Source organism: Nicotiana attenuata, unplaced genomic scaffold (assembly GCF_001879085.1).
Source record: "Nicotiana attenuata strain UT unplaced genomic scaffold, NIATTr2, whole genome shotgun sequence".
Classification (NCBI taxonomy): Eukaryota; Viridiplantae; Streptophyta; class Magnoliopsida; order Solanales; family Solanaceae; genus Nicotiana; species Nicotiana attenuata.
The window spans coordinates 45,307-71,834 of record NW_017673012.1 but is presented as its reverse complement, the minus strand read 5'-3'; the positions used below and the strand labels follow the sequence as shown (position 1 = coordinate 71,834).

The 26,528-nt window shown below is 41.3% G+C and overlaps 1 protein-coding gene and 1 pseudogene across 1 annotated transcript; one reads left to right on the top strand and one right to left on the bottom strand.

Moving 5' to 3' along the window:
• Positions 1–4,462: 4,462 nt before the first annotated feature.
• LOC109215188 (probable serine/threonine-protein kinase At5g41260) lies at positions 4,463–8,634 on the top strand. The gene is made up of 10 exons (XM_019379203.1): positions 4,463–4,919; positions 5,011–5,231; positions 5,515–5,650; positions 5,871–6,004; positions 6,092–6,197; positions 6,378–6,463; positions 6,587–6,775; positions 7,182–7,346; positions 7,937–8,050; positions 8,225–8,634. The coding sequence occupies exons 1-10, from the start codon at positions 4,838–4,840 to the stop codon at positions 8,465–8,467; spliced, it is 1,476 nt and encodes a 491-aa protein (XP_019234748.1). The 5' UTR covers positions 4,463–4,837; the 3' UTR covers positions 8,468–8,634.
• A 280-nt stretch (positions 8,635–8,914) lies between these two features.
• LOC109215185 lies at positions 8,915–26,020 on the bottom strand (annotated as a pseudogene).
• Positions 26,021–26,528: the final 508 nt, after the last annotated feature.

Genomic DNA, 26,528 nt, shown 5'->3' with positions numbered 1-26,528 from the left:
GAGCAAGAGAGAGCTCGAGAAAACATACAGGCTGAGACACTCATTCCAGTGCCCATTGAGCTGGATGAGTCTACGGGATTGATAGAGGTGACAGTCCAGCCTGCACCTGAAGAAAAGATTATGCAGCAGGAGACTGAGAAAGTAGCTGAGCCAGTAGTTGAAATAGTAGCTGAGAAAGAGAAATCCCAAGTGATTGGGAAGAAAAGACCTCCTGCACCATTTCCACAGAGGTTGGCCAAGCATCAAAAGGAGGAGCAGTATAAAAAGTTCTTTGAGATGCTCAAACAAATCCAGGTAAATATTCCACTGATTGAAGCTTTAAAGGAGATGCCTGGATACGCTAAAATGATGAAGGACTTGATGTCTCGGAAGTTTGACTTCCAAGACTTGGCCACGGTGACACTTACTCAGACCTGTAGTGCAGTGGTGTCTAGACCTGTTGCTGAAAAGCTATCTGATCCAGGTAGCTTTACAATTCCATGCACTATTGGGAACTTCGCCTTTGCTAAGGCACTCTATGATTTAGCGGCCAGCATTAAATCTTATGCCCCTGGTTATTTATAAGAGGTTGGGCATTGGGAGAGCTAGACCCACCTCTATGTTGTTGCAGCTGGCCGACAGGACTGTGAAGCGTCCATTTGGGATCCTTGATGATGTGCTTATTCAGGTGGGGAAATTCGTGTTCCCTGCAGATTTTGTAATCTTGGATTGCAAAGTGGATGAAGAAATTCCTATAATCTTAGGACGACCATTTTTGGCCACGGGGAGAGCTCTGATTGATTGTGAGACTGGGGAGCTCAAGATGAGGCTCAATGATGAAGAAATTATATTCAATGTGCAGAAATCTATGAGGCGACCAAGTGAGTTTGCCAATTGTTCTCTTATTGATGCCGTGGATGTAATTGTAGAGTCTGATGATGAGGTGTTGACGGTTGAGGATCCCCTTGCTGCATGCTTGATGAATTTAGATGAAGTGAATGGTGAGGATTTGGCGGAATGGGTGTTGGCATTGGAAGGTAGAGGGTTCTGGGATAGAAATCTAGAGTTTGAGCCCTTACACTTAGAAAAGAGAGANTTTAAATAAGACCTCTCATTTTGGCAAGTAGTGATGCACCTACTTGTCACCTACCAGTTTGCGCTGTCTCTCGAAAATGCAAATATCTCTCTACTCCAATATCGTATCGACGAACGGGTTAATGCGTTGGAAACTAGACTCGTAGATCTTCAATTTGATATGTAGATCATCCATTGATTCCAAGTATATTGGGAGAAAAGTGCATCTACATTTGACCTAAATTTCAGCATATTATAAATGGAACTTGTGATGACCTTTTCCAACTTTTGTTCCACAACTCGCTTGACTTCAAAACATAACACCAACTATCGTACGACTAAAATAACTCATAATATAATCTCCTTATAATGTTAATAACCCTAGTATCACCCCAAAAGTACATGGTAAAATATTCCAACTTGTCGACTTTCGACGAAACTTATTTTCTTCAATTCGTTTAGCTTCTAAGCCTTCAAACCCTCTTGCTACTTGGTACTAATGATCTTAAATATTTGTAACCTCCACATTAACATGATGAACTAACTTTGTAAACTTTTAAAAGATGATTCCCTTTCTGAGCTTACATTAATTGACTTATGATGTATTCTTACGTACGAAAACACGGGGTGTAACACTTGCTATCAATTGCAGACGTTTAATTAAAGACTCTACAAGGCCATTTTGAGTGTGAACATGAGCTACAAGATGTTCCACTTTTATCCCAATTAATAAGCAATAATCATTAAATAGTTGGGATGAAAACTCATAGTATTATCAATTCTAATAGACTTAATTGGATTATCGGGAAATTGCGCCCATAATCAAATTATTTGTGCCATTAATTTTGCAAACGCAAGGTTGCAAGATGACAATAGGCACACATGAGACCATCTAGAAGATGCATCTATTAAGATCATAAAATATCTAAACGACCCACTAGGTGGGTGAATAGGTCCACAAATGTCCCCTTGTATACGTTCCAAAAATGCAGGGGACTCAAATCCAACCTTTGTTTGTGATGGTCTAATAGTTAACTTGCCTTGATAACAAGAAGTGCAAGAAAATTCATTATTTAAAAGAATTTTTAAATTCTTTAATGGATTCTCATTTGAGTTTTCTATAATCCGTCTCATCATAATTGATCCAGGATGTTCCAATCGATCATGCCAAAGTACAAAAGTATTGGAATCAGTAACCTTTTGGTTTATGATAGAATGTGCCTCAATTGCACTAATTCTTGTCCAATACATGCCACAAGATAAAGATGGAAACTTCTCAATAACCCTTTTCTGGCCAGAGACATTTTTGGTAACGATGAGATATTGAAGATTATTCTTATCTATTGTCTCAATATGATATCCATTTCGGCAGATATTTTTGAAACTCAACAAGTTCCTCTTGGACTTGGAGGAGAACATTGCATTATCTATGATAAGTATTGTTCCCTTAGGCAGAGTTATAGTAGCTCTTCCAAAGCCTTCAATTAGATTACTACTACCAGAAATTGTAGTAACATTTGCCTTACACATACTTAAATGAGAGAAATATTTCTTCTCTTTGAATATTGTATGTGTCGTACATAAATCGATTAAACAAATATTTTTACAATTGAACTTTGATCCAAGTTTTCTTTGTGAAATATCCATATTTGCTTAATCTTCTCAAAGAGCTTCTTGAGACGGTAGAGTCTCGTGCTGATAACGTGAAATAAAACAATACAGAAGAATAATATTGCAGAGAAAAGAGGGAGAGAATTCTTATTAATTTTGAGATGATTTACAATGGGGTAAAACCCCTCTATTTATAGGGGGAAAATGACTTAGCCATAAAGTAATAAACTCTCTAAAAGATAGACATTCACTCTAATTACAATTCTATTCGTAACAATTCTCAATTTTTTAAATGTAACCCATATTATTTGTTGAATCTTCCTACTGTTTTAAATGGAGTAATACATACTTAGGCCCCTTTTGTTCATAAATAACTTTTTATTTTTTTTCCAAAATATGTTTGTCCATGAAATATTGCAAGTTTTTGAAAAAATTCGAAAATGAAAATCACTTTTTCAAAATTTTCAGAAAAACTTTTTCACTCACAAAATTGCAATTTTTTTCAAATGAAATATATGTCCAAATATAATTTCAAATTCCAAATACCATTTTTCAATTTAACTCCAAATACTTTTTTTTTTTTTTTGCAAAAAACATAATTTTTATGTCCAAAAGCCTCAGATCTTTTCTACAAAGAAAATTTTGAATTCTGCAAAAGAGAAGTTGTGGGGTCCCATTAGGGCCAGAAGGTGGGGCCCATGAGGAGTGGGGGAAAGATTAGTGAGAGAAAACAGACAGTGGGAAGCACAAAAGAGGAAATGATGAGCAAGTTGAAAAACTCAGCAAAAAAGCAGAAACTTTAAACTATAAATTACAAAAACAAAACAGAGAGAAAGAGATTTATGATGAAAAAAAGGCCATTCTCTTTAACAGCAACAACACATGTATTCCTCTCAAAACAGAGACACATGAAAAAAGAAAAGCAACACAATGTGTGTTGTGTTCTCTCTATCATTCATTCATATACTCCATACTTCCTATAATACTTTCTGTATTCTATTATTACCTCTGTCCTAAATTTATGTGGCAGTGTTTAATTAAATATAAAAAAGAAATTTTCATAAAACACTACTTTCTCCGGTCCAAAATAAGTTATTTTTTGAATGTTTTCACACAGATTAATAAATCTACCTTTTAGCATTAATTAGCAATGAAATTGACCATATTAACCTTTACTATCTCACATAAACACTCCTAACACATATTCCAACATTATTTACTCCAAGGACAATGTAGGAAAAAAATAATTAATTCATTCTTGAAATCTGGAAAAATCACTTATTTTGGACCACAAGAAAAAGGCCAAAAAATCACTTATTTTGGACCGGAGGGAGTATAGTTTAAAGCCTAGAAGTTATAGTTTGCTTAATTAACATTCGTAGCTATTGTTCAATTATTACAAGCTTGTACTACTTGTATTTATACGTACAACGAATATATACCGTGTTAATTGTAGTTGTTATTAGTCAAACTTAAAACCTCCGCATACTAAGCACACACTCAAACCAACTGAGCTACGAGAGCTTATTGCTCTCTTGTTTCATGTCAAATCTTGTTTCATAGATTTATTATAAAATTTAAATATAGCCACGAATGGAAAATTTACTGAAAGTATAGTTACGAATGAAGTGTATATGTTTGATATGTCGCGTAATTTTCTCAATATAAATAAAATTATAAATATTTATTTGACTACATCACTAACGTTAAAATAATAAGTTTAAGTTAAAATTATTTTACATAAAAAAGTATGACATTTTATTGATGAGACAAACTAAAAAAACATTATTCCATATAACTAAGGAGAGAGGGAGTAAAACACACTCTCCTCTTTTCTTCATTTCTGCATGCTCTTAAAAAGATCTTACAACCATCAAACCAAAAGGGCACTGCAAATTCTGCAAAAAGTTTCAAAAAAAGATCCTTTCTCTGGATTCCCACAAAAATTGGGTCACTGTTTGTTGCCTTGGAAAAAAAATAGCTATAAAAGTTGCTCCTTTTTCTTTCTCCCCATTTGCCTACTTCTCTTCTGTCATAGTTGAAATGCTTGTTCACTAAAGAGAACTGAAAAAGCTTTAAAAAATTATCCTTTTTTTGGGATCCCTATAAATTGCCACTCTCTGTTTTGTTTCTCGAAAAAAGGTTCCTCTTTTTTCTTCATTTTCCCTGTGAAATGGGTGCTCGTTGCTCAAAATTCTCTTTTTGCTGGTGGCATTCTCATCTCAAACCATCCCTTCTTGATTCTTCTGATTTGGGTATTTATTTTCTTGGCAAATTTCTCTGATTTTTGTGCTTTTTGTGCAGTTTTTTTTATGAGATTTTACTTTGTTTTTTTTGTTGTTGCAGAGAATGGAGGGAAAAATGAGAAAAATGCATTGCCAAGTTTTGCTGAGTTCAGTCTTGATGAGTTAAAGATTGCTACTAATGGATTTTCTCCAGAAAACATAGTATCAGAACATGGTGAAAAAGCTCCAAATGTTGTTTATAAAGGCTTGCTTGAAAATGGTCGTTGGGTTGCTGTTAAAAGATTCAATAGGTCTGCCTGGCCTGATTCTCGTCAATTCTTGGTTAGTATTGTTGATTACATTGTGTTGCTCCATTTCCCAATTTTGACTTATTTTTTGGAAGGGGAGCCTTCGCGTAATCGTTAAAGTTGCCTCCATGTGACTAGGAGGTCACGGGTTCGAGCTGTTGAAACAGCCTCTTGCAGAGATGCAAGGTAAGGCTGCATGCAATAGACCCTTGTGGTCCGGCCTTTCTTCGGATCCCACGCATAGCGGGAGCTAAGTGCACCGGGCTGCCTTTAATTGATTTTATTGTAATTTGGACAATGATTGTGTTTTTGTAAAGGATGAGGCAAAGGCAGTGGGGAATCTGAGGAGTGAGAGATTGGCAAATCTAATTGGATGTTGCTGTGAAGGGGAAGAAAAATTGCTGGTGGCTGAGTTCATGCCTAATGAAACCCTTGCAAAGCATTTGTTTCATTGTAAGTAATAATGTTAAAATTTTGTATTTCAGAAATTTAGATTGTAGGAACATTATGTTGTAACTGATGGGATTTGTTTGTGATTACTAGATTGACTGTTATTTTGTGTTTTTGTGGTTGTATGGTCAATTGCATCTCTGTCTTTTTATCAACTTTAATTGAATGAATCTATGAATCTGTGATTAAGGCTTGAATATTTAATACCTTTGAAATGGAATAGGGGAGAATCAACCTATGAAATGGGCGATGAGGTTGAGAGTCGCTTTTTACCTATCGCAAGCTTTGGAATACTGCAGTAGCAAGGGTCGGGCATTATATCACGATCTTAATGCTTACAGAATCTTATTTGATCTGGTAAAGATTGATTCTACCGCAACTTTCGTTATTCCTAAATGGTTGCTGTTGGTGTAGTCCTCTTAAAATTGGTTATCATTTTTACAGGACGGTAATCCTAGACTCTCTTGCTTTGGCCTGATGAAGAACAGTAGAGATGGAAAGAGTTATAGTACAAATTTGGCTTTCACTCCCCCTGAGTACTTGAAAACAGGTCAAATATGATTTCTCTAAGCTATTATTTTCTCAATCCAAGTTGCATGTTCTGCACTGGGGACTTAAGATGGCTTTTTGTTTTTCACCGTAAAGCTTTAGCCTCAAGAAAGATCTGCTTAAATTAGTTCAGTCTAGCAGATCTTTTAGTAGTATTTTGAAACGAGTTTATGATTGGCAGGAAGAGTGACCCCTGAAAGTGTAGTTTACAGCTTTGGAACAATGTTGCTAGATCTTTTGAGCGGAAAGCATATTCCTCCGAGCCATGTAAGTTGCAGAAGATTCTGATGTGCACTATATGAAATCCTTTATAAATGAAACTTTGTTTGTTAACTCTATCATTTGAGTTCCTAAACTTGAAGAACCAATGTTTCTTTTACCTTCTTATAGGCACTTGATCTAATTCGTGGGAAGAATTTTTTGATGCTTATGGATTCTTGTTTGGAGGGTCATTTTTCTAATGATGATGGAACAGAGCTTGTTCGGCTAGCCACACGTTGTTTACAGTATGAAGCACGAGAGAGGCCTAACGCAAAATCTCTTGTCACTTCTCTTATGTCTCTTCAGAAAGAAACAGAGGTATGACCAACTGATAGAATTATGTGTCCCTCTACTTGCTTAGAGATCATTTTAAAAACTGCTATCTATCTTCCTTTATGAGATCGAAAATGGATTTAATGCCTTACAGATGAAATAGAAATATCTCCTTCCTTTTTGCATTTTGTATTTGGTTGTCTAGGATCACACTTTATCAAGGTTGGTTCTCTTACTATAATGTGGACATATCTCCTGTGTCTTTCGCCATCTCGTTTTTTCTATTTAATTAACAATGGAAACGGAAACCTTGGTGGAATTATTTGACTTATGGGAAAGATGCATATTGTATTTTAATTGCAATATATCCCTCAGATGAACCACCTAGGTTTCTGCTGTATTTTGTTTTGAGTAGTGCTTGGAGCCCATGTTTATTATTGATATAATCCAGGTGCCATCACATGTTTTGCTGGGCATTCCACATGGAACTGCAACCCCACCTCAACCGCTATTGTTGACGCCGATGGGTGAAGCATGTTTGAGAAAAGATCTTACTGCCCTTCATGAAATATTGGAGAAGACTGGATACAAAGATGATGAAGGAATTGCCAATGAGGTTTTTCTTTTATCTACAAAATTTCACTATTCATATAGCAGTATCGATAATCTTTGTTTCTCAATGTCAAATACATTATGTCTTCTGCCTAAGGTATTAATCACACAACCTAGTATAATTAACCTGCTACCTCTTTTCTGGGTGAAAGACAAGTTTCTATTTCCTTAAATAACTTTTTGACATGGTAATCTTGATAAGCAACCACTTTTAAAATGTGACTTTAGATATTGATCCGACTTTAATATCATGCTTCTTCCTCAAATTATTACCATGAAAGAGCCCACTATTTTTTTTTTTAATTTACTCATTCTACTTCAGTTTCCATCAAATAGCAGTGGGACCTACCTGAGTGTCATTATTAATCCCATGTGTTATCCTTTCAGATATGATAGTAAAGTTTAGATCTTTTGTCTGTTGATTGTAAAACAAAAAGACTATAGTAAGCCAATATAAGATACCCAATGTTCTATTTTGATTTTCCATATATGTGTTTTCACCTCCATATCTCAATAGCCCCACTATAAAGATTATGTCTCATTTTTATTAGTACAACTTGATCTTGATTTTGTTATTTTGTGATTCCATTTCAGCTTTCATTCCAAATGTGGACAAATCAGATGCAGGAAACCTTGAACTCTAAGAAGCATGGTGATGCTGCTTTCCGAGCCAAGGATTTCATTACTGCCATTGATTGCTATACACAGGTTTGACCACCTAAAAATACGTTTAATTTCTTAATGGCTAAAATTAGCTGCTTTTATCATAGTCGTAAAAAATTATAGGTATGTTCTGTAAAAGTTCAAATGAAGTATGTCACATAAGTATTCGTCTATTTAAACAAGTCAAGGAGGGCTTACATGCTATTCTGTTTAATATAGTTCATTGATGGAGGGACCATGGTATCACCAACAGTATTTGCGAGGCGTTGCTTGTGTTATCTGATGAGCGACATGCCACAAGAGGCTCTAGGGGATGCAATGCAAGCTCAGGTGGTTTTCGCTGAGTGGCCAACTGCCTTTTACCTCCAAGCTGCTGGCCTCTTTATCCTTGGGATTGAGAATGATGCCCAAGAAGCTCTTAAAGAAGCTACAAAGTTGGAAGCAAAAAGAAGCAAAAACTGAAACTGTATAGATTTGCATTTCTTTGATATTAATTGTCTTAATTTTCTTGTATTTATAAACAAAAGCAACACTAAAGGCCTTATGAACAAAATTGGTTGTTGAATGTTAATATTCAATTTTTGTTCTTTCCCTTCCGGAAGGAGTTTTTCACATTTGGTGAAAGATTATCTCTTATCCTTGGATGCACTTTCTATTCTTTATTGTTTATTTTGAAAGTAATGAAATTTAGTTTTCATCATTATCATTTATCAATGTGACTAGGCCAAGAATTCATATTGAAGGCAGAGAGCCAGAAGAAGAGTTCTCACTGAATGGCAGTGTGATAGCAAAATGAAAGATACACCTCTTTTACTAAGTTAAGGAGCTTTAGTTAATCTCAATGACACAATTAACCATTTAATACATGCTTCAAGATATGTAATATAAAGATTAAAAAATACAGAAAACTCAGCATGGTGATTTCAACACCTTATATAGAAGGAAAGCTAAGGAGTGAGTGATTGTTTTTAAACCATCAGTTGTATGTTGATCCACATGAGGAAGAGTCTCAATGGTAGCATATCCTTTAGCATTCTCATATTTGCCAGTTCCTCCAATGATGGCAATGTGAGAAATTGGTGTGGCTGTCCTGTGAATTCCAAATAAACTAATTGTATCTTCCCCTTCATGATCATGCTCTCCATGAAAAAGGGCTAAAGTGTGACTTGTGCCATCCGAAGAGCTTGTCAAGTAAAATCCTCGTGCCTTGCCAAAAACAGCCGATCCCAGCTCATGCCCCTCGGTTATTTCATTGTCCACAACAGTAATGGAACCAAACATGAGCTGCTGAAGGGATAGGCCAGAAGGAAGCTGTCCGGCTGTCACAAAAGGTTGGTTATTTCCACCATTCACTGTGTTGTTATTGCCAGTATTTTGGAGGATTGTGTTACCTTGCTGTTGACCATTTAGGCCTGCGAGGAATGGATAATTATTGTTGTTGACAATGTTGTTAATAGTGTTCACAGGAATTCGACCATTGATGTCACGACCCAGATTTCCCACCATCGGGAGTCGTGATGGCGCCTACTAACGGAGCTAGGCAAGTCAACTTAATTAACAAATTCCTTAAACACATATTCCTTTTTAACAATTAACGGCATTAAATAAAGGTGGCGGAATTAAAATCATAAGCGGAAGACTTAAATGTAGATAGACGATCAATAATACAGAAGTTCTATCACATATATCTCTACCCCGGGACTGGAGTCACATACTCACGAACATCTAAGGAGTACTACATACAAAGTCTGAAAGAAACGTAATCTGTTTATCTCGGGTACAATGAGATGACAGCCAAATGTAAAGATAGAAGGGAGACGCCGGGCCTGCAGACGCCTGCAAGCTACCTCGGGTCTCTCTGGACTGAAAGTTCGCCCTCGTGCTAATGCTGCTGCTGCTGCTCAATACCTGGACCTGTGCAAAAATGCACAGAGTGTAGCATTAGCACAACCGACCCCATGTGCTGGTAAGTGCCTAGCCTAACCCCGGCGAGGTAGTGACGAGGCTAGACTGGACCTCACATAAACCTGTGCAATTATAAATATACAGCAAAATTGAAGTACAAAGCAACTAACAGTATGGGAGGGGAAACATGTTGTGGGGAGATAACAACATTAACAGTAAATCCAAAGTAATCAATCTAGGTGCAATTTAAAATTTAAGGCGAACAAGAAACTAATACCAACACTAAACACATTTGCATCAATAACTGTTGCGGCGCGCAACCCGACCCTAATGCATTTCAACACTGTTGCGGCGTGCAACCCGATCCACAATTATCACTATTGCGGCGTGCAACCCGATCCACAATTATCACTGTTGCGACGTGCAACCCGATCCACAATTAACATTGTTGCGGCGTGTAACCCGATCCACAATTATCACTGTCGCGGCGTGCAACCCGATCCACAATTAACATTGTTGCGGCGTGCAACCCGATCCACAATTATCACTGTTGCGGCGTGCAACCCGATCCACAATTATCACTGTTGCGGCGCGCAACCCGATCGGTAATGTATACCTCTCAACCTTGCCCAAACAACAGTCACAAATAAAGGGCAAGGGAGTAAACAAGTATTTGGAAGGAAATCCTAACAAGGGTACACAAACAACCAATACAACCATGCAATAGTAAATCGTTATTTCTCTTTTTCTTTCATTTTCATATCCTAGTTCTCATTAGCACTCGTGTCAAGCTCTAAGGCATTTCTCATATCATATGCTCTCACCATTTGTATTTCAGACCGAGCCAATGCTCCACGAAGTTCCACAATCACAATATCTTTCACAAGGTGTTTACAACGCATAGAAGCCATCTATAAAGCATGGAAGGCATAAAAATATCCAAAAAATCTTCATATAAGGACTCACGGTCATGCTAGACCCCAATGTATAGGAACTCGTCACCATGCCTATACATCGTACTCGATCATTTAGCAATTAGCAAACAAGACTCGACTCCTATTCCCTCAAGCTAGGGTTAAACCAAACACTTACCTCAACTTCCACGGCCAATACAATCCTCCACAATCGATTCGGCTCCAACTCAACCAAATCTATGCAATAAGGACTTCATGTTATCAATATGTGCTAAACAAATCAAACCCAATGACTAATTATAGTTTTTTCATCCATTTACCCCAAAAGGTCAAAAATGCCCCCGGGCCCACATGGTCAAAACCCGAGGTTCGAACCAAAACCCGTTTACCCATTCCCCCATGAACTCAAATATGTAAGTTATTTTGGAATCGGACCCCGAATTGAGGTCCAAAACCCCCAATTTTAGCAAACCTAGGTTCTACCCTAAATTCCCAAGTTCCCCATTAAAATCTTTGTTTTGAAGTTGAAATTATGTTTAAGGATGTTAAGGAGTAAAGAAAATCAGTTAGAAAACACTTACCAATCGTTTTGAAGAAGAAGAATCGTTTGGAAAATCGCCTCTTATGTTTTGGGTTTTGAAAAAGTGAAGAAATGACTGAAAATCCCGACTTTATATACTGTGCTGAAGACAGGCGCGGACCGCACAAAAATGCACCGCGGCCGCGCTGAGGAAAGGGAAGAAAAATGACTCTCTGAACCTACCCAGCGCGGACCGCACTGATTTGGTGTGCGGCCGCGCTGGTCGACCTAGAATTCACTGGCCCTCTGAACCTAGCCACGCGGACCGCGCAGAAAATGCACCGCGGCCGCGCGGCTTCCAGCGGACCGCGCGGAAATGACCGCGGCCGCGCTGGGGGCCTGCAACCCCTGAACCTGCAACCATCTGCTATCTTTCTAGCCTAANGATGGAGTACCGGGAGCTATGGGCCTCCTCTAAAATCAACTCTCGGATCCCATCGACATTGGGCACACAAACTCGCCCCTGCAATCTCAAAACACCATCATCATCTAAGGTAACATGTTTGGCACCTCCTCGCTGCACCGTGTCTCTAAGGACACATAAATGGGGATCATCAAACTGCCGATCACGGATACGCTCCAATAACGAAGAACGAGCAACCGTGCAAGCTAACACACGACTGGGCTCAAAAACATCCAGTCTCACGAACTGATTGGCTAAAGCCTGAACATCCAAAGCAAGCAGCCTCTGACTGACTGGAATATAAGCAAGACTGCCCATACTGGCTGACTTCCTACTCAAAGCGTCGGCCACCACATTGGCCTTCCACGGATGATATAAAATAGTGACATCATAATCCTTCAACAACTCCAACCACCTCCTCTGCCTCAAATTCAACTCCTTCTGCTTGAACAAGTACTGAAGACTCTTGTGGTCAGTGAACACCTCACATGCCACGCCATACAAATAGTGCCTCCAAATCTTCAAGGCGTGGACAATAGCTGCCAACTCTAAATCATGCACTGGATAGTTTTTCTCATGAATCTTCAATTGCCTCGAAGCATAGGCTATAACCTTGCCATCCTGCATCAATACTGCACCAAGTCCAATACGGGAAGCATCACAATAGATGGTATAAGGCCCAGATCCTGTGGGCAAGACCAACACCGGTGCCGTAATCAGGGCTATCTTGAGCTTCTGAAAGCTCGCCTCACACTCCTCCGACCATCTGAACTGGGCACCCTTCTGGGTCAACCTGGCCATCGGGGCTGCAATAGATGAAAACCCCTCCACAAACCGACGGTAGTAGCCTGTTAACCCCAAGAAACTCCGAATCTCCGTAGCTGATGCTGGTCTAGGCCAGTTCTTGACTGCCTCTATCTTCTTCGGGTCCACCTGAATACCCTCAGCTGATACAACGTGACCCAGAAATGCTACTGAACTCAGCCAGAACTCACACTTGGAGAACTTGGCATATAACTGACTATCCCTCAGAGTCTGAAGAACCACTCTAAGGTGCTGCTCGTGCTCCTCCTGGCTGCGGGAGTACACCAAAATATCATCAATAAAGACTATCACGAACATGTCCAAATATGGTCTGAATACTCGGTTCATCAACTCCATGAATGCTACTGGGGCATTGGTCAACCCAAACGACATGACCAAGAACTCGTAATGCCCGTACCGAGTACGGAATGTCGTCTTAGGGACATCGGATGCCCTAATCCTCAACTGGTGGTAGCCAGATCTCAAGTCAATCTTGGAAAATACCCTGGCACCCTGAAGCTGGTCGAACAAATCATCAATCCTCGGCAGTGGATACTTATTCTTAATTGTTACCTTGTTCAATTGCCGGTAATCTATACACGTCCGCATCGAACCATCCTTCTTCTTAATGAATAACACTGGCGTGCCACAAGGCGAAACACCGGGTCTAATGAAACCCTTATCTAACAGATCCTGCAATTGGTCCTTTAACTCATTCAGCTCCGGCGGGGCCATACGATATGGCGAAATAGAAATGGGCTGGGTGCCTGGAGCCAAATCAATACAGAAATCGATATCTCTATCGGGCGGCATACCCGGCAGGTCCGAAGGAAAAACATCGGTAAACTCCCGGACAATAGGCACAGAATCTATGGGAGGGACCTCAGCACTGGAATCACGAACATAGGCCAAATAGGCCAGACACCCCTTCTCGACCATACGTCGAGCCTTCACGTACGATATGACACTACGGGTAGAATGACCTGGAGTCCCCCTCCACTCTAAGCGAGGCATACCCGGTAAGGCTAAAGTCACGGTCTTGGCATGGCAGTCCAAGATAGCGTGATAGGGTGATAACCAATCCATACCCAGAATGATATCAAAGTCAACCATATCTAGGAGCAACAAGTCTATACGGGTCTCAAGACCCCCAATCACTACAACACACGAACGATGGACTCGGTCGACCACGATAGAGTCACCCACCGGTGTAGACACATATAACGGAATACCCAAGGCATCACTAGGCATGACCAAGCATGGTGCGAAATAAGATGAAATATATGAATACGTAGATCCTGGATCAAATAGTACTGAAGCATCTCGATCACAAACCAGAACCGTACCTGTAATCACCGCATCTGAGGCATCTGCCTCGGGCCTAGCCTGGAGTGCATAGCAACGGGGCTGGGCCCCACCACCCTGAACTGTATCCCTAGGTCGATCTGCTCCTAGCTGACCTCCGCCCCTGGCGGTCTGAGCTCCACCTCTATGGCCTCTACCTCCACCTCTAGCTGACTGTGGAGCATCCGGTGCCTGAATCATAGGACAGGGACCCTGCTGCTGCGACTGAGTACCTCTCAATCTCGGGCAAGCTCTCCTAACGTGACCAAAATCACCACACTCATAACACCTCTCTGGACGCTATGGCTGGCCCTGGCGACGTGAATGACCTCCACGGAAACTCTAAAGTGTCGGTGCGCTGATGGGAGCTGACGGTACACTGAGGGTCTGCTGATCAGAATAATGCCCACGGTAACCACGATCACCTGGGGCACCCTAAGAAACCTGGAGGGCTGACTGGAAAGGACTGGAGGGCTGACCCCTATCATAAGAATCCCTGCCTCCGGATGAGGCACCACTAAAACGACCTGAGTGACGGGGTCTCTTGTCTACTCTATGGCTACCCCCTCTGGCTGAACCACTGGAACCTGAGCCTGGGGAGCTACCTACTCCGGAGTACGTATAGCTGGAGTCTGAACTCCTCCTCCAGCCTGAGAAGTGGCTGGTGCTACTGGAAGCAAACCCGCTCTAGTGACGCTCTCCACAAAGCCTACCAATCTGACCAAAGCGTCCTGAAGAACTATGGTGGCTATAAACCCCTCTGGGACCTGAGCTGGGCCCACTGGCGCTGCTGGGGCTGGGGCCGGAACCTCCTCGTCAAAACCGACCTGGGGCTCCGCCGCTGGTGCTGCTGCTCGGGGCTGAGCTCTGCCCCTACCTCGGCCTCTAGCACGGCCTCGTCCTCTGCCCCTAGCGGGAGCTGCCTGGGGCTCAGACTGCTGGTCTGAAGATGAGGAAGCGCGTGTTCTCGCCATTCTGCGAGAAAACAGAGTAGAAGTCCAATTAGCATAGAGAAACCAAACCGCACGACAAGAAAGAACAAAGAGAGAGTTTTCTAACTTGTTTCCTAACTTGGCAGCCTCTGGGGGATAAGTACAGACGTCTCCGTACCGATCCCTCAGACTCTACTAAGCTTGTTCGTGAGTTGTGAGACCTATGTAACCTAGAGCTCTGATACCAACTTGTCACGACCCGGATTTTCCACCATCGGGAGTCGTGATGGCGCCTACTAACGGAGCTAGGCAAGCCAACTTAATTAACAAATTCCTTAAACACATGTTCCCTTTTAACAATTAACGCAGCATTAAATAAAGGCGACGGAATTAAAATCATAAGCGGAAGACTTAAATATAGATAGACGATCAATAATACAGAAGTTCCAACATACGTCTCTACCCCGGGACTGGAGTCACATACTCACGAACATCTAAGGAGTACTACATACAGAGTCTGAAAGAAACATAATCTGTTTATCTCGGGTACAATGAGATGACAGCCAAATGTAAAGATAGAAGGGAGACGCCGGGCCTGCAGACGCCTGCAAGCTACCTCGTGTCTCTCTGGACTGAAGGTTCGCCCCCGTGCTAATGCTGCTGCTGCTGCTCAATACCTGGACCTGTGCAAAAATGCACAGAGTGTAGCATCAGCACAACCGACCCCATGTGCTGGTAAGTGCCTAGCCTAACCCCGGCGAAGTAGTAACGAGGCTAGACTGGACCTCACATACACCTGTGCAATTATAAATATACAGCAGAAATCGAAGTACAAAGCAACTAACAGTATGGGAGGGGAAAAATAATGTGGGGAGATAACAACATTAACAGTAAATCCAAAGTAATCAATCTAGGTGCAATTTAAAATTTAAGGCGAACAAGAAACTAATACCAACACTAAACACATTTGCATCAATAACTGTTGCGGCGCGCAACCCGACCCTAATACATTTCAACACTGTCGCGACGTGCAACCCGATCCACAATTAACATTGTTGCGGCGTGCAACCCGATCCACAATTATCACTGTTGCGGCGTGCAACCCGATCCACAATTATCACTGTTGCGGCGCGCAACCCGATCCGTAATGTATACCTCTCAACCTTGCCCAAACAACAGTCACAAATAAAGGGCAAGGGAGTAAACAAGTATTTGGAAAGAAATCCCAACAAGGGTACACAAACAACCAATAACAACCATGCAAGAGTAAATCGTTATTTCTCTTTTTCTTTCATTTTCATATCCTAACTCTCATTAGCACTCGTGTCAAGCTCTAAGGCATTTCTCATTTCATATGCTCTCACCATTTGTATTTCAGACCGAGCCAATGCTCCACGAAGTTCCACAATCACAATATCTTTCACAAGGTGTTTACAACGCATAGAAGCCATCAATAACATGGAAGGCACAACAATATCCAACAACCCACATATAAGGACTCACGGTCATGCTAGACCCCAATGTATAGGAACTCGTCACCATGCCTATACATCGTACTCGATCATTTAGCAATTAGCAAACAAGACTCGACTCCTATTCCCTCAAGCTAGGGTTAAACCAAACACTTACCTCAACTTCCACGGCCAATACAATCCTCCACAATCGATTCGGCTCCAACTCAACCAAATCTATGCAATAAGGACTTCATGTTATCAATATGTGCTAAACAAATCAAACCCAATGACTAATTATAGTTTTTTCATCCATTTACCCCAAAAGGTCAAAAATGCCCCCGGGCCCATATGGTCAAAACCCGAGGTTCGAACCAAAACCCATTTACCCATTCTCCCATGAACTCAAATATATAAGTTATTTCGGAATCGGACCTCGAATTGAGGTCCAAAACTCCCAAATTTTAGCAAACCTAGGTTCTACCCTAAATTCACAATTTCCCCATTAAAATCTTTGTTTTGAAGTTGAAATTATGTTTAAGGATGTTAAGGAGTAAAGAAAAATCAGTTAGAAAACACTTACCAATCGTTTTGAAGAAGAAGAATCGTTTGGAAAATCGCCTCTTATGTTTTGGGTTTTGAAAAAGTGAAGAAATGACTGAAAATCCCGACTTTATATACTGTGCTGAAGACTGGCGCGGACCGCACAAAAATGCACCGCGGCTGCGCCGAGGAAGGGAAGAAAAATGACTCTCTGAACCTACCCAGCGCGGGCCGCACTGATTTGGTGCGCGGCCGCGCTGGTTGAATGGACCCAAGACCCACTCTCTGAATCTCCCAGCGCGGACCGCACTGATTCGGTGCGCGGCCGCGCTCGTCGACCTAGAATTCACTGGCCCTCTGAACCTAGCCACGCGGACCGCGCAGAAATGCACCGCGGCCGCGCGGCTTCCAGCTCGGACCGCGCGGAAATGACCGCGGCCGCGCTGGGGCCCTGCAACCCCTGAACCTGCAACCATCTGCTATTTTTAAGCCTAAGACCCTCCCGGGACCTACTCAAAACTCACCCGAGCCCTCGGGGTTCCAAACCGAACATACATATAAACTCAAAAATGTCCTACGGACTCATCCGTGCGATCAAATCGCCAAAACAATATCGAATTAGGCCTCAAGACCCATGATTCCTTCCAATTTCCATGAAACATCAAATTTACTGCTTTTAGCTCAAAACACGTCAAATGACGTCCAAATCTAACCAAACTTCACAGCAATTGCTTAACTCATATTTAAAACTTGTGCCGGGCGTCGGAACCAAAATACGAGCGCAACAGCATAGACCTCTAAACAAATAACACTTTCCAATTCTTTAATTATTATCAGAAAACAATTTCACACAAAAATTCATTCCTCGGACTCGGGACCTCGGAATTTGATTCCGGGCACACCCCCAAGTCTCGTATTTTCCTACGGACCCTCCGGGACTGTCGAATCACGAGTCCGGGTCCGTTTGCCCAAAACCTTGACCGAAGTCAAACTTAATCAATTAAAACAACAGAATTTATTATTTTTCTCACAAATTCATATTTAAACGTTCCGGCTACGCGCCCGGACTGCGCACACAAACTCGAGGCAACCCCCAAGTGAGGTTTTTACGGCCTCAGAAATACAGAGCGAGTAGGAATACAGTTGATGACCCTTTGGGTCGTCACAATTGATTGGGAAGATTTGATTATTGTGAGGAAGCACGGGAGAAAATATTGTTGATTAATATTCTATGTTGCAATGAGCCCTATTTATATGTATTCATAACACATAACCTACTCTTATTACATAAGGGACTAGGACTAATTATATATATTCACATAACTATTCTAACACTCCCCCTCAAGCTGGTGCATATAAATCATATGTACCGAGCTTGTTGCATGTGTAGTTAATACGAGGACCAGTGAGGGACTTAGTGAAAATATTTGCAAGTTGATCATTCGACTTCACAAACTTTGTAGCAATATCTCCCGAGAGTATCTTTTCTCTAACAAAGTGACAGTCAATCTCAATGTGTTTAGTTCTTTCATGGAATACTGGATTTGACGCAATATGAAGAGCAACTTGATTATCACACACAAGGCACATCTGACTAATCTCACCAAATTTCAACTCCTTGAGCAACTGTTTGATCCAAATTAGCTCACATGTCGCCATAGCCATTGCTTGATATTCTGCTTCTGCACTAGACCGAACAACCACATTCTGTTTCTTGCTCTTCCAAGACACCAAATTTCCTCCTACTAAGACACAATATCATGACGTAGAACATCTATCAGAAGGTGATCCTGCCCAATCAGCATCTGAGTATCCAACGATCTGTTCATGGCCTCGATCCTCAAACAATAAACCTTTGCCTGGAGCTGATTTTATATACCGAAGAATGCGGACAACTGCATCCCAATAACTATCACAGGGTGAATCCATAAACTGACTCACAACACTCACAGGAAAGGAAATGTCAGGTCTAGTCACTGTGAAGTAATTTAATTTACCAACCAACCGCCTATATCTTGTAGGATCGCTAAAAGGCTCCCCCTCCTGGCAGATGTTTAGAATTCGGATTCAACGGAGTGTCAACAGGTCTACAACTTGTCATTCCTGTCTCCTCAAGAATATCTAAGGCATACTTCCGTTGTGAGATTACAATGCCTGAGCTAGACTGAGCGACCTCAATACCTAGAAAATACTTTAATCTGCCCAGATCCTTAGTCCGAAAGTGCTTAAAGAGATGTTGCTTCAACTTACTAATACCATCCTGATCATTGCCGGTAATAACAATATTGTCAACATAAGACCAGACAAATACAGACATTTGAAGCAGAATGCCGATAAAACACAGAGTGATCAACTTCACTATGAATCATGCCAAACTCCTGAATAACTGTGTTGAACTTACCAAACCAGGCTCGAGGAGACTGTTTTAGACCATAAAGGGACCGGCGCAACCGACATACAAGGCCACTAGACTCCCCCTGAGTAACAAAACCAGGTGGTTGCTCCATATAAATCTCATCCTCAAGGTCACCATGAAGAAAAGGAATTTTAATGTCCAACTGATAGAGAGGCCAATGGCGAACAGCAGCCATGGATAGAAAAAGGCGGACTAATGCTATTTTAGCCACGGGAGAGAAAGTATCATTGTAATCGGGTCCAAATATCTGAGTATACCCTTGGCAACAAGATGAGCCTTAAGCCGATCAACCTGGCCATCAGGACCAACTTTGACTGCATACACCTAATGACAACCAACAGTCAATTTACCCGAAGGAAGAGGAACAAGCTCCCAAGTACCACTCGTATGTAAAGCAGACATCTCATCAATCATAGCCTATCGCACCCTGGATGAGACAGTGCTTCACCTGTAGACTTAGGGATGGAAACAGAGGACAAAGATGATACAAATGCACAATGGGATGATGACAGACGATGGTAACTTAGACCAACATAATGGGGATTAGGATTAAGTGTGGATCGTATACCTTTTCGTAGTGCAATCGATTGACTAAGAGGAGACAAGTCCGCAGTATTAGCAGGGTCAGGTGCAGGACGTGAATCAGCTGGGCCTGATGCTGGCGCGGATGACGATGATAAGTCAGGAGTGGTGGAGCTATAGAAGGTTGAACTGGATTAGGTGGTGGCACTGGAGCTATAGTTGGTGGAACTGGACTAGGTGGTGGCACTGGAGCTATAGGTGGTGGAGCTGCAACTGGAGCTGTAGGTGGTGGAGCTGCAACTGGAGCTATAGAGGAAGATGAACGGGAGATAGTGACTGAATCTCCAAAAAACGAAACTGGTAGCATCTCATAAATATCTAAGTGATTACCTGAACCTGTGAAGTTTGATTGGGTTTCAAAGAAGGTGACATCAGCAGACATAAGATACCGCTGGAGGTCAGGAGAATAACATTGATATCCCTTTTGCGTTCCCGAGTAACCCAGAAATACGCACTTAAGAGCACGAGGAGCTAACTTATCTTCTCCTGGAGTAAGGTTATGAATAAAACACGTACTCCCAAAGACACTAGATGGAAGAGAGAACAAAGGTAAATAGGGAAACATGACAGAGAATGGAACTTGATTCTGGATAGCTGAAGATGGCATACGATTAATAAGATAGCAAGATCTAAGAACTGCATCCCCCCAAAAATGCAGCGGAACATGATATTGTATGAGTAGGGTACGAGCAGTTTCAATAAGATGTCTATTCTTTCTTTCAGCTACCCCATTTTGTTGGGATGTGTACAGACAAGATGTTTGATGAATTATCCCATGGGAGTTCATAAACTGCTGAAATGGGGAAGACAAATATTCTAGGGCATTATCACTACGAAATGTGTGGATAGAAACCCCAAATTGATTTTGAATTTCAGCGTGGAAGGTCTGAAAAATAGAAAACAACTCAGATCGATTTTTCATCAAAAATATCCAAGTGCACCTGGAATAATCATCAATGAAACTAACAAAGTAGCGGAATCCCAAGGTAGAACTGACCCGACTAGGACCCCAAACATCTGAAGACTAAAGTAAAAGGTGACTCTGCTCGAATGTCACGGGAAATGGGAACGGGTATGCTTACCGAGCTGACATGACTCTCTAGAGTGGACAAGTGAGATAAGCCAAGTACCATTTTCTGAAGTTTTGACAAACTAGGATGTCCCAACCGTTTATGTAATAAGTCTGGTGAATCAGTAACGGGACAAGTTGTTGAAGGAAGACAAGATGTGAGTCCATGTGATTTTTGCAAGGATAAGGTAATAAAGTCCATTTGATTCACGTCCGGTACCAATGATCCGCCCCATATTGCGTTCCTGTATAAAAATAAGGTAACCAAAAAATAAAACAACACATTTAAGTGATTTGGCTAAGCGACTAATGGCTATGAGATTAAAAGGACTACAGGGAACATAAAGAACTGAGTCTAAAGGTAAGGAAGGAAGTGCACTTGCTTGACCTATTGCAGCTGCCATGGTTTGAGACCCATTGCCCATCGTGACTGTTGGAAGTGATTGAGAATATGAAATACCAGTGAAAAGAGATTTGTTACTAGAAATATGATCAGATGCACCTGAATTAATGACCCAAGACTCGGAGGTTGAAGATTGGGAGACACAAGTCATGCTACTATCTGTTGGAACAACGGAGGCTAATCCTGAAGATGTCTGTTTACGTGCTTTGTACTGAAGGAACTCAATATAATCCGGTAAAGAAACTATCTGGATTGGATTCAATGCATTGGATCCAACGGATTGTGAGTCTAAGGCTTCTAATACGAATGAAATTATAATGTTCACGCCGGAAAAATCGGAAACCCTTCTAGAAATTACTATTAACGCCAGAAAAATCAGAAAATTTTCTGAAAATCAATGTTCACGCCGGGAAATCATTGTTCATGCCGGAAAAATATAAAAGTGGTCGAAATTTGGTTTAAATTGGATGGGTAGGCTCGAAATTTCAAGGCGATTACACTTTCCAAAAGAAATTTTTCCAAATTCTGGCCGGAACAGCCCTCATGCGCCGGCGCATAGGACAGAGCGTCGCCGGCAGCAGAACTCCGGTAGGAGCGTGGGGGCGCGTGAGTGGGGATTTTCAGGTGACTTTTCTTGGGTTTGGTCGCCTATCTCTTGGAACCTTTTGGCGTTGTTGGATTTCGCACAACACTGATAATCAGTGACTTGACGCAAATAGTCACTTAGGTCACTGGAAAATCGCACGGTGACTGAGTTCTTTCTTCCCGGATATCACTGGAATGATGCACAACGATCTCTTCGCACCAAAGATCTGATACCATGTGAGAAAGCACGGGAGAAAATATTATTGATTAATATTCTATCTTACAATGAGCCCTATTTACATGTATTCATAACACATAACTTACTCTTATTACATAAGGGACTAGGACTATGTAACAACCCAGATAATACACCAAACCAACTGATTGTATTAGCTCAACACTAACTGTGATTACAACACATATGGTAATGAAAGTAAGGATAGGACAGCAGAAACCTAAGAAGAAAGGGGATGAGTATTAGACTGAAACAGCCACAGAGATGAGAAGTATAGAAGGAGAACAGAGATGAGAGAGCTTAACACTTGACAACTTCAGCCGAAAATGGACTACGCTTTCTACTGTATTTATAACTCATCCTCTCAGGTTGCACTTCACGCAGTGAGCACCTGCCTACACTCAAAATGGGTCCCACACATAATTTTCCAAATCTCCAAATATGTCCTTCACCGAGTCACTTATTGTGTTCACAAAAATACCTCCCGCCTCAAAAAGAACCTTGTTTGCAAGGTTCGAGTAAAGCAGAAATTGCAGCAATATCCGCTTGACACTATCAACAGCAAACAAGCAATTCACAAAAACATCTTCACATCTGGTACGAGGCGTAATAATATAGTGACGGAAATCAACATCTGCCATCAATGAAAGCAACCTTATGTCACACCTTAAGGTACCCAAAAAAGCATCAGCAACAAGCTTAACATAGTGGCTCATTACTCTTGCATCAGTGCAAAGAAATGCACAGGAAAGGGCAACACAAATTTGTCTAGTCTCAATGTGAACAACTCCTTTTCCCATCCCCAGTGTTAACATTGGGTAAGGCATTTCACGGAATTTTAGCTTCCTTACTGAGATTATAGCCGTGGAAAATGATCTCGCCATCTAACACTAGGGATAAAATGATTGAAGGAATATTGCACCCTTTTGTTTATGTAACGATGATCTGATGTCATCCAACCAGCATCTTCAGGGGCCTCAACAATATTTGCAGCAGCTGCACTTAGTTCTTTGGGCCGAGGTACCAACTTTACAGAATAATATGTACAAACACCACCAAGTAGAACATTGTCAACAACCTCTGTCCTACATACATGACTGTAGGAGTTAGGTAGCAGAACCTGAATTCCTAGATCATAGGGGTAAAGGTCGAAGCATTGGCTCGCAACAACCTGCCCAACTAGTCCTGCGTCCTTAAACATTGCAACAGTAAAAACAACACATGATGTTGACTTCCCCTCACTATAAACCCAATCACCCCATAGTGTAGCTATTGGATCATAAGTAGAAAAAAAGATTACTATTTGTAAACATATTTAGGTTGATAGCATAGGTTATAGCGATATCATGTATACCGGGATCAAAGGGAAGGCTAGCAAACTTGAGATAAACAACCAAATATGCTTTGGAAGATGAATAATGTTGCAAAGAATATATGATGGTTTGGAACCCCACCTTGGCAAGCCCTCTAAATGACTTCATGTTAACCCCAACAACCAGTAAGTCCATATCCACGAATGCTGCAGCTTCATATATATAGTTTCCAGGATGAACTAATTGACTTGATCGACCAAACATATATACAATGAGGACATAATGTGCATTGTCATGTTCAAGCTTAGACTCTTCCATTAAGTTGAGACAATGTAGTCCTTTGTCAAGCTTTAATAAATGTGCTGGCGCTTTGCTCTTCCATCCTTCTTTATCAGCAAACAGAGCCAAGACCTTACTAGGTTGATACAACTTTAGAACTTTAGAATTAGGAACTCCAACCCAGCAGGAAAGCATCATTAAAATTTTGTATACGGGGCTGTAGCGAGTGATGTCTTCTTCATAATGAATAAGCTCCATTAGTAACCAATGCATCACAGCAATTAGATAAGCAATCTCGCAGTGACAACATATTATCCCACTCCTGAAATTCCTCAACTGAGTAATTATGGACTGCTCCTCAAGGTGAGTAGGAGCACCATCAAAGGAATACAGAAAGGAATGTGCTATAGATTCACCCAATAGCTTGTATGATGTACAAGAATTTTGAAAATTACAACTGCATTCAACACCCGTTTCGATTCCACCCACAGGCTCCAATCATACAACTTTGCAAATAAGCAGCTCTTTCTGTTTCTAATTTCTTCAAACAATGTATCTGCCTCCTCTTTCTCAGTAGAACCTGTTAGAGCTATGAACTCGGAACTAAGTTCTGGATCCCATACACAAAGATTCGTTGCACTTAAGGTTATGGTGACACATAATAAGTTAGCACCATGATCAAATGGAAATCGATTCAAATACGGTGATCATTGAATCCCCCAGTAGATTCCCCATGCTCATCATCAGACAACATTTCATTCGAAAACATGTCACTTCTTGGAATGGCGTCCTCATTCTCCATAAACAATTTATCAAGACATATGTCCCCAATATTCGCAGGCTCCAGGAGAAATTTAGTAAGATACATGTCTTCAAAAGTCTCAAATTCAATTTTCCGTTGGTCGTGATCAAGGGGAGGTGCAGTAACGTACCTCACTAGCATATCTCTTCGGGGACTTTTAGCAAACAATTGGGCTTTGCTGCTTTCAGCACATGTAGCTTCTTCAGCGATCATTTCAATTGAGGCAGCTGATTGCGCCTTCTGAAATACTGTTGAGCAGCAGCTATTTAACATTTCATCGAACACCTGGACCTCCTCAGGTTCTCTATCCTCTAAATCTAGTTGCATCTCAGATGGAAGGGTTGGTGCAGCCAAAAGCTTCTTAGATTCAACACATAAAATCTCAGTAAAAGGAAATTGAGCAATCTCACAGGGCACAAGCTGATCTCGTTCAACAAGAGGAACGAGGAGTGCTTCATCGCATGTAAAATGGCAATGCAGATTAGGTTCGTCACTCTGGGAAATTTAGTTGAACACCTTGTCTTCAACTGGTGTGCACTTCTCTCCACCAGTTAAACTAGAGCGGGGATCATGTATATTAGATACTTGAAGGTTTGTGAATGAACCTAAGGAGCAAGAAGGATGAATTTTGGAATTTGCTGCTGGAACCGAAGAACTACTAACCTTTTCATTAGTGAAAACTTTAGTAGACAATGCATCGAATGTTTGTTTCATCTTGTTGGCTGGTCCGAAAGCAGATTCAAGCCCATAGAAAGTCGAAATACATTGCAGATCAGCAACTGTCGGTTTTTGAAAATGCAGAAGAAACAAACCAAGCGAGAGCAACACCTTCAAGGTAAAAATATGGAAGAGGTAACCAGTCTTCCTCGGAAAAACCAAGGAATTTGAAGTAACGCTCTGCCCGATAAACCCATCCCTCTGGGTTGCCATTGCGGAATTTATCCAGTATCACCGCTGTCATTGGAGTCCGAATCGATGAAAGCACCAATGTAACAATCCAGATAATACACCAAACCAACTGATTGTATTAGCTCAACACTAACTGTGATTACAACACATATGCTAACGAAAGTAAGGAGAACGGGGATGAGTATTAGACTGATACAGCAACAGAGATGAGAAGTATAAAAGGAGAACAGAGATAGAGAGCTTAACACTTGACAACTTCAGCCTAAAATGGTTCTACTGTATTTATAACTCATTCTCTCAGGTTGCACTTCACGCAATGAGCACCTGCCTACACGCAAAATGGGTCCCACACATAATTTTCAAATCTCCAAAATATGTCCTTCACCGAGTCACTTATGAGTCCACAACAGACTAATTACATATATTCACATAACTATTCTAACAATTATTGGGCTTGGAGAAAGGCAAATTGTTGGCATCTGAATTGTCTATAATCCCGGTGACCACTCTTCCTGAAGGGCGTGAACCACCAAGAATGTCATGCATTGGTGAATTGCCTCTGTGGTACCAGAAGTAGCGGCTGCTGCATTGGTGATGGGGGCTGCCCCGTTGTTTGTTGAGTCATCAGGAGGAGCTACTATTGAGGCAGCAGGGGCGATAACGGGGGCTGAATCTGGTTCAGGGTCAATTGATAAATCTACTGGAGGATCAGCAACAGGCGCCACGTTGGAATCAGAAGTGGTGACAGTAGCTGGTAATTGGCCACATGGCAATGTGGCAACCGGGGCCACCCCTGAAGCCACAACAGACTCGTCGGACAATGAGCTCGATTTATCAAGGATTCTTGTTGACTGAGCAGAGCCAAATGTGAGGGCTAGAAGCAAAATGCAGAAGGTGGCTTGCAGTGTTTTAAAGGTGAGCTAGGAAAGTTTGGTCATTTTTACCCTAATGAGGAGAAACAAATCAAGAACTGAGTAGATGTTAGGAAAGAGTGCAAGCTTGAATGGTATATATAGTTTTGTTTCTTCCTGATAAGAAGTGAAGCTGATGAGGT

Excerpts from the sequence above, each read along its gene's own strand:
- LOC109215188 (XM_019379203.1), top strand. The coding sequence starts at position 4,838 with ATGGGTGCTCGTTGCTCAAAATTCTCTTTTTGCTGGTGGCATTCTCAT. Across the intron at positions 5,651-5,870 it reads TGCAAAGCATTTGTTTCATT|GGGAGAATCAACCTATGAAA; the intron begins GTAAGTAATAAT and ends GAAATGGAATAG. Across the intron at positions 7,347-7,936 it reads ATGAAGGAATTGCCAATGAG|CTTTCATTCCAAATGTGGAC; the intron begins GTTTTTCTTTTA and ends ATTCCATTTCAG.